General features: G+C 38.2%; 1 protein-coding gene across 1 annotated transcript in view; it reads left to right on the forward strand.

Moving 5' to 3' along the window:
* Nucleotides 1-757: 757 nt before the first annotated feature.
* The window catches only part of LOC136842009 (uncharacterized), a 66,478-nt gene continuing 58,290 nt past the window's right edge, over nucleotides 758-8,945 (forward strand). Inside the window, exons 1-3 of the mRNA XM_067109410.1 lie at nucleotides 758-1,226; nucleotides 1,525-2,875; nucleotides 3,618-4,868. Coding sequence (XP_066965511.1) covers nucleotides 758-1,226; nucleotides 1,525-2,875; nucleotides 3,618-4,868 — 3,071 coding nt within the window. The remainder of the gene's footprint in view (nucleotides 1,227-1,524; nucleotides 2,876-3,617; nucleotides 4,869-8,945) is intronic.

Here is an 8,945-nt window from a genome sequence, read left to right on the forward strand (position 1 = left end):
TAAGAAAATTTAGTGAGTTGCATTACCATAGTGCGTGAGTATGTGCACCTCCCAGTAAAGTCCTAGTGTCTCTGTTCTCCCTAGCAAGCAAGGATAGGGTAGGAGAGTGATATTCGAGAGAAGTTTGTTTTTTTTTTGGATTTAGCTCTTTCCTCCTGTGTAAGATGGGATTTAAACTAAGAAGGGTAGTACACTAATACTAGCTAAGTAACTGGAGATATGCCTGGAAATATACTAAGGCTAGGAACAAATTAGTTCAAGGTAGGCTTGGCAGGATTTAGGCTATGTATCCTGAGTTTGTTACTAAATAGGGAATACCTGTATATACCATTGGTGAGTAGTTCATGCTAGGGAAGATAGTGATTTTGTTCAATCCTGATTGGCCTAGTGAAGTAGGAATTTGTAACTAATGGAAGTTATTACTAAATTAAAGTTTTGGTGCAGGTTATTGTATACAAAAACTGGTATTGCATTATCAGTGGTAAGAGTTTAAAATGTTATATATTGTCTCCAAAGTATGTCATCCGCTATTCCTTGGTTTGGGAGGACGTTTATTAGTAAATGCATTAATATTTTTTTTTTTATAAATAAATTTATTAACTATTAAAGCTGTTCTTAATTCCACTTCCTAATTCCTAGCCAGTAAAAACACTCCGGAGGGTCTCGTCACTTGCTGATGAAAACCATCCACCGACAATATTGTGGCGCCCGAACAGGGACCCTTATCCGGTGCTGGCTTGGAGTGGAATAAATGAAGATGGATCTGGAGAAGTTGATTCGGCTGGGTAAGGAGATTGGTTTAGAGGGTGAAGAGCTGAGAGCATTTATCGCAGAGAAAGAGAAAGCTGAAATGGAGCGTCATGAGAGAGCAGAGGCAAGAGAATTGAAAAAGCTGGAAATACAAGCAGCTCAGGCTCAGGCTCAGGCTCAGGCTCAAGCAGTTCAAGCTCAGGCTCAAGCAGAGGCCCTTAAAGAAGTAGAGTTAGCTAAGGTTAAGGCTGAAGAGGAAATAAGAAAGGAAGAGTTAAGGCTCAAACTGGCTCGTCTACCTGGGTCCTCCGATGGAACTACCAGAGGCCTAGAACAAGCTAAGCTACCCAAGTTACCAGTGTTCAACGATAAAACTGATGACATTGATGCTTACCTCCAAAGGTTTGAGAGATTTGCTACCAGTGCTGAATGGAAGAATGAGGTTTGGGCAATTAGCTTGGCATCCCTACTTCAAGGTAAGGCATTGGAAATTTACCATCAGTTAACTGCTACAGATGCAGAAAGTTATGAACAGGTAAAAGCTGCTCTTTTAAAGGGTTTTGATTGTACTTCTGAAGGATTCCGTAAAAAATTTCGTAGTTCAAAGTTGGTTAGAGGTGAAACAGCTCAACATTTAGCAGCGTATGAAAAAAATTGTTGCATAGATGGTTGGAGATGGATGAATGTAGTAAAGACTTTGATTCCTTTGAGGATTTAATTTTGAGGAACAATTTTTTGAAGCTTGTGACCGTAATTTAAGTATTTTCCTTAAAGAAAGGAAGTTGAAATCCCTTCAGGAAGTGGTGGCAAGTGCTGACAGATATATTAAGGCTCATGGTTATCCTGTGCAAAAATTTCCCAGTAAGTCTGTGATTACTCCGGAGGTGCAAAGTAAAGTCTGTAGTGGTAATCCGCCTAATTTGTCAGGTTCAAGTCTTAACTGTTTTGTTTGTGGAAAGATTGGACATAGGGCAAAAGATTGCTATTACAAAGGTAGTGGTGGCAGAAAAATAAGTGCACCTGAAAAGAAAGGTAAGGCTTCAGCTGCTGTGCTGAAGGAACAAGTTATTCCCAAGGACAGTAATGGTTCTAAAGGTAAGAATCAAGCTGATAGCTCTGAACATGCAGCTACTTTTGTCAAAGTTGATCCTAAAGAAATTATGAATGCCGATGGCTGGATTATTAAAGAAGGGAAAGGGTTTAAAGTAGTTTGTGGTGGAAGTAGTGCCAGTGAAAGGGAGAAACTAAATACAGCCCCTGGGGAAGTTGAGGGAACGCCCGTGTTAGTGATGAGGGACACCGGCTGCACTACTGTATTAGTAAGGAAAAGCCTGGTAAGCAAGGATAAGTTTACAGGTAAATTAGTTAATGTTGTTATGGCTAATTCTGAAGTTTATGTGTATCAAGAAGCTGAAATTTTTGTGAAGTGTCCGTATTTTACAGGTAAAACCCTCGCAGCTTGTTTGGAAAACCCATTGTATGATTTAATCATTGGTGAAATACCTGGGGCAACTCTAGGCCAGGACTTGGATAGTCATGCTGGTGCAGTTACCACAAGAAGCCAGCAGACCAAGAAGACCCCTAAACTCAAAGTAACTGAAGTGTTGGATCTCATGAAAACTAAGTCCATCAGGGAAACTCAGGAGGAAGACACTAGCCTCATGAAGATAAAGTCGTACGCTCGAGAAGGTCGGGAGTTCAGCAGAAGAAATGAAAGTGAAGTTTCAGGGTATATTTTTAAGAAAGGAATCCTTTATAGAAAGGTAAAGGTAGGAGACAATTTTAAAGAACAGTTAATTATTCCTAGTGCATTCAGATCAACAGTATTGGAACTGGCCCACTCAGGATTGATGGGTGGTCATCTTGGTATTGACAAAACCAAAAATAGGATTTTGGATAAATTCTACTGGCCTGGTGTTATTCGAGAAGTAGTTAGATATATTAGGTCTTGTGATATTTGCCAATGTACTGTAGACAAGGGTAGAGTGGGTAAAGCTAGGTTAGGAAAGATGCCTGTAATAGGGGAGCCTTTTGCTAGAGTGGGGGTTGATTTAGTGGGTCCTATTGAACCTAGATCCTCAAATGGCTCAAGATATATTTTAACAGTTGATGATTTTGCAACAAGGTATCCTGAAGCGGTAGCTTTATCTAGTATTGATTCATTGGCGGTTGCAGAAGCATTACTAGAAATATTTTGTAGGATTGGTATACCTCGAGAGGTTTTGTCTGATAGAGGAACACAATTTACTTCTGAAATCATGGAGGAATTTTATAGGTTATTATCTATTAGGATGATTAACACTACTCCTTATCATGCTATGTGTAATGGCCTGGTGGAGAGATTCAATGGTACTCTTAAGAAAATGTTGAAAAGGATGTGTAGCGAACAACCAAAAGGAGTGGCATAGATTCTTGGCACCATTATTATTTGCCTATAGAGAGGTACCTCAGTCTAGTACTAAGTTTTCACCTTTTGAGTTGGTCTATGGCCATACTGTTAGGGGACCTTTAACATTTCTTAAGGAATTGTGGACAGAGAATATTGAAGAACCCGAGGTGAGGACATTTTACAAATATGTTCTTAATCTAAGAGAGAGACTTGAGGATACTTGCAGGTTAGCTAGTGAAGGACTTCATAATGCTCAAGATAAAGCTAGGAAGTATTATGATCTGAAAACTAAAAATAGGAAGTTAAAAGTTGGTGATGATGTTCTTTTATTGCTGCCAACTAACAATAATAAGTTATTGCTTCAGTGGAAAGGGCCTTATAAGGTAACTAAGGTTTGCAACAGACTTAACTATGTCATTGATGTGAATAATACTCCCACGAAATTTCACATAAATATGTTAAAACGATATGTTTATAGGGATCCAGAAGAGATACATAAGGCTTCTTTAGCAGTGTTGGAAGGAGACTTGGTTGGAGAGGCCTATACAACACCCAATCACACTCAGCAGGAAACTTGGAGGGATGTTAATCTGGATGAGCACCTGACAGAATCGATGATAGCTGACGCTCGCAAAATGTGTAAAACATTCCAAGACCGTTTCACAGATGTCCCAGGAAAAACACCAAAACAAGTTTGTCACATTGAATTGGAATATCCCGAGGTCGTAAGAGCAAAACCTTATCCCATTCCGTATCACTTACAGGCAGTGGTAAGTAAGGAACTGCAAAATTTGAAAGATTTAAATATTATTGAACCTTCAAACTCTCCCTATTCTTCCCCAGTGTGTGTAGCTCCAAAGAAAAATGGAAAGGTTAGGTTATGTTTGGATCTGAGGCAGCTAAATAAAGTTGTTAAATTTGATGCAGAACCAATGCCAGAGGTAGATGATATACTCACTAAAATTGCTGGTAGTAAATACTTTACCAAACTGGATTTGACCAAAGGTTACTGGCAGATTTCATTAGCAGAGGAGAGTAAACCATATACTGCTTTTGCAACCCGGAGAGGACTTTACCAATTTACAGTATTGCCATTTGGCTTAGTAACAGCACCTGCCATATTTAACAGATTGATGAGGGAACTGTTTGGAGATTTAAATAATGTAGAGACCTTCTTTGATGATATTTTAATTCACACAGAAACCTGGGATGAACACTGTGTCCTGTTGCAAGAGGTTCTAGTAAGGTTGAGAGATGCCAATTTGACTGTCCGGCCGAGTAAAACTGAAATTGGAAAGAAAACCCTTGAATATTTAGGCCATATAGTAGGAGATGGCTGTATGGGCCCAACACCCGAAAAGATAAAAGCCATTCAAGAAGCTGCTGTACCACTGACAAAAAGGGGGGTTCGATCCTTTCTAGGTTTAACTGGTTATTATAGAAGGTACATTCCACGCTATGCAGAGATTGCTGTGCCACTAACTAATCTCACAAAGAAGAATGCTTCAAATAGGGTAGTATGGGGTGAGAGTGAGGATAAGGCATTCAGAGAATTGAAGGAAAGTCTAACTAAAGGACCTATTCTGAAACTTATAACTTTCCAGAGACCCTTTATTCTTCGTACAGATGCATCCAGTACTGGGCTTGGAGCGGTACTTTTACAGGAACATGAGAATGAGAAGTGGCCAGTCTTTTATGCAAGTAGGAAACTCTCGGAAGTGGAGCAGAGGTATGCTGTAATCGAGAGAGAATGTTTGGCAGTAGTATGGGCTACCAAGAAGTTCTACCCATATTTGTATGGCAAGCAGTTTATCTTGGAAACGGATCACCGTCCGTTAACATATTTAGATACTGCAAAACCCCTTAATGGAAGATTAATGAGATGGGCTCTTCACCTTCAACAGTTTAAAATGAGTATACATTACATTAAGGGTAGTGATAATGTGGGGGGAGATTACTTAAGCCGACTGTAATGTTACGAAAATTCAAGAATTTTCTTTTCCATATGGGGAGGCAATGTTACATTTACGTAACATAATAACCATAATTTTTTTTTTTCATAATAATTTTATCAGTCTAATATAAGTCTTTCTTTCCTTTCCACTATACGGAGAATGATCGGTTACGAAATTACCAATAAAAGGGATACAGGCAGTTTCTTACGGAAGTACCGAGGGACTGGTTTGGATGAAGGATGGGTTGGCTGAACCGGACAGTTCCAGAAACCAAAGGCCCTATATAAGGAAAGAGAAGAGGTCGTGACGGTGGAGACAGAGACAGACACTAGAGGGGTAGGACGGGAGAAAGGTGCAAGAGCGTAGGGGTATAACTCTGTTTGTGCTGTAAACCAAGTGAGTGCTATAAATGGTGGAAAAACAGATTCTGAATTAGTGTGAGGTTAATCAGGCACGAGTGGAGCCGAGTACATATATAATGTGTAATTACTGTAGGGCTGGTTTTATTGCCTAAAAAAAAAAAAAAAAAACAAAGGTGTCCACTTGTCTGTTATTAACAGTAAGTTAAGTGCTTAAGAAAATTTAGTGAGTTGCATTACCATAGTGCGTGAGTATGTGCACCTCCCAGTAAAGTCCTAGTGTCTCTGTTCTCCCTAGCAAGCAAGGATAGGGTAGGAGAGTGATATTCGAGAGAAGTTTGTATTTTTTTTTTTGGATTTAGCTCTTTCCTCCTGTGTAAGATGGGATTTAAACTAAGAAGGGTAGTACACTAATACTAGCTAAGTAACTGGAGATATGCCTGGAAATATACTAAGGCTAGGAACAAATTAGTTCAAGGTAGGTTTGGCAGGATTTAGGCTATGTATCCTGAGTTTGTTACTAAATAGGGAATACCTGTATATACCATTGGTGAGTAGTTCATGCTAGGGAAGATAGTGATTTTGTTCAATCCTGATTGGCCTAGTGAAGTAGGAATTTGTAACTAATGGAAGTTATTACTAAATTAAAGTTTTGGTGCAGGTTATTGTATACAAAAACTGGTATTGCATTATCAGTGGTAAGAGTTTAAAATGTTATATATTGTCTCCAAAGTATGTCATCCGCTATTCCTTGGTTTGGGAGGACGTTTATTAGTAAATGCATTAATTTTTTTTTTTTTCATAAATAAATTTATTAACTATTAAAGCTGTTCTTAATTCCACTTCCTAATTCCTAGCCAGTAAAAACACTCCGGAGGGTCTCGTCACTTGCTGATGAAAACCATCCACCGACAAAACTAGTTGGCTAAAAAAATATATATATATATTTTTCACTTTAATATATATACAGTACACGAAGCAATAAATAACAAATCAGATTAAAAGTAGTATGCGTCTAGTACTTATAATATACACTGAAAAAGCAATGTCTCAGAATAAAAATAGGAAAACCAATATTAAGATATATGGATTTCCTTTTATCAGATTAAGTAAATTGGGAGAAACATTAATAACGGCTATATTGAGTACACAGTCAGAATAATAAGAAATATTATTTCTCAGACTGAGTAAAGGATGAGTAGAGGATTGCTTTATAACGTGTTACATATTCTAAAGAGGATTAAAAAGAGTTTAATGGAAATCTACTGCAAACACTGAAAAAAAAAAGATATCGTCTTAAATGTCGAGACAAGGAAGCGTCTATTAACAATTTACGAATTTTATTGAGAATAAATAAAGATTGACTGTAATTATAAATGTATCCTACAAATCAAATGCAAGTGGAGGTATAGGGTACCTCTTAATGAAAGTATAAATTCACGGAATTAAATATTATTATTATTATTATTATTATTATTATTATTATTATTATTATTCAGAAGGTGAACCCTATTCATATGGAACAAGCCCACCAAAGGGGCCACTGACTTGAAATTCAATTTCCAAAGAATATCATGGCGTTTATTAGAGAGAAGTATTTCAGTTAGTTTTTAACATTAATAACATTCGCTTTCCTTTCCCTTCCTTGAGGGAGAGCAGCCATTTCTCTGATATGTTCGAGAGGGGGGTAGTACTACAATACATTATCTTATTGGTACTTTTTGCCCCAAACAAGGAATGGAACGGAATGGAATGTAAAATTTAGGCCAAAGGCCAAGCGCTGGGACCTTAGAAGCCATTCAGCACTGAAAGGGAAATTGAGAGTTAAAAAGGTGTAACAGAAGGAAAACCTCGCAGTTGGAAAGTAAGAGGTTGGAAAGTAAGATGGATGAAAGATAACATCAGGAGAGGTGAGTTAAAACGAATGAAATGGGTTGCAGTTAAGGGCCGAAGGGACGCCTACAGTGCCCAGCATGAGGTGCACTGATGGCACGACCTTCCCTACGGGGAATATCAAGGAATAGAATAAACTGCATGTTTGCCTCAGTTCGAGAAGCTGAAGCACTTTGATGACGTGGCTAGGGAAAAGATCACAAACGCGTAAATCCTGAATTCTGATGGCTGCTACTGGAGCGAAGGTTAAAAGGCCAACTCCAAACACTGCTACCCAAGGGTTATTTCCCTGAGTAAACGAATGAAAGAAAAGAGAGAGAGAGAGAGAGAGAGAGAGAGAGAGAGAGAGAGAGAGAGAGAGAGAGAGAGAGACGCACAAAGAACAGAGGGTCAAAGCGCCCTGTCGCTGTTTCTGAAAGGACCAATTTAACGCTTCACTTATCTAACTGACTTAAGTAATAGATAAAAGCGTTCCTTCAATGAGACCGTCTTTTCGAGAGCCTTTGACTCTGACGAAGAACAATAGATGGAAAGAAAGGAAGAAGTCTTCAAATGTGGAAAATATGAAATGGAAAAGAGAAAAATGAATCGCAGACGAGTTCATTTGAAAAGAATCCCCCTCTCTCTCTTTCTCTCTCTTTGTCATACAAAACGTTTGTTCATAAGGGAAGGATTTTCGGGTTTTATCTCTTTCTGTCCTTCTTTGAGCTGTTTATTCTGTTCTTAATGTCTACGAGAAATGAAATATCAAGGGTCCATTAAAGCTAGTTTACATAGAAAGGGGCACTGTTTATTTAAGTATGCAGTCATGATCATTATTTTAAATGGTCCTTTTCTTGTTACATTCATTTTTATAAGCTAAGAATTGTCAAAGTCTGAAGCTCATTTTAAGATGACCACTTAAGTAAAACTAAATCTCTAGTTACTAGACTTTGCGATCATAACTGTAAACAAATAACACTCCCTTTCTAAACATCAATTTGGTAAAATCAAGATACCTATATTTTTCCCCTGATTTTACAAGTGACTGAAGGAAGTAAAGTGGCTTCGTGATAAACACTTGTCAAATCAAAAATTCTCGATCAAAACTTGTCAAATCGAATATTCTCGATCAACACTTGTCAAATCCAAAATTCTCGATCAAAACTTGTCAAATCCAAGATTTTCGATCAAAAATTGTCAAATCCAACATTTTCACGGAACTGCGAAGCCAAAATCACTTCCCTTTAAGATCATAGTTAGAAAACCTTGCGAGCATCTGAAAAGTGATCGTGCCTTGTTGCAAAGGCAGACTTCTTTCTTGTCTTTCTTTATTAAATCTTCAGCTGAAACCCCTTATGGACACAGTTACACTATAACAAACCCAAGAGGGTTCCAAAGGGAAATCAGCCTGCAAAGAGAGAGACACTTGTAGGAAAAGGTGATAAATGAAAAAAATATGAGGGAATAGAAAATGAAACCGATAGACCTGAAATTCAGGAGATGTCACGAGAGTGCAGGAATGAACAAGAGATCCCACAACGGCACCAGGCAAACAATTCCACACTTGAGTTGTAGCCAAGATAAAAATGGGCTACATTACCACTGTGTCTTTTAGTC

Source organism: Macrobrachium rosenbergii, chromosome 9 (genome assembly GCF_040412425.1).
Source record: "Macrobrachium rosenbergii isolate ZJJX-2024 chromosome 9, ASM4041242v1, whole genome shotgun sequence".
Taxonomy (NCBI): domain Eukaryota; kingdom Metazoa; phylum Arthropoda; class Malacostraca; order Decapoda; family Palaemonidae; genus Macrobrachium; species Macrobrachium rosenbergii.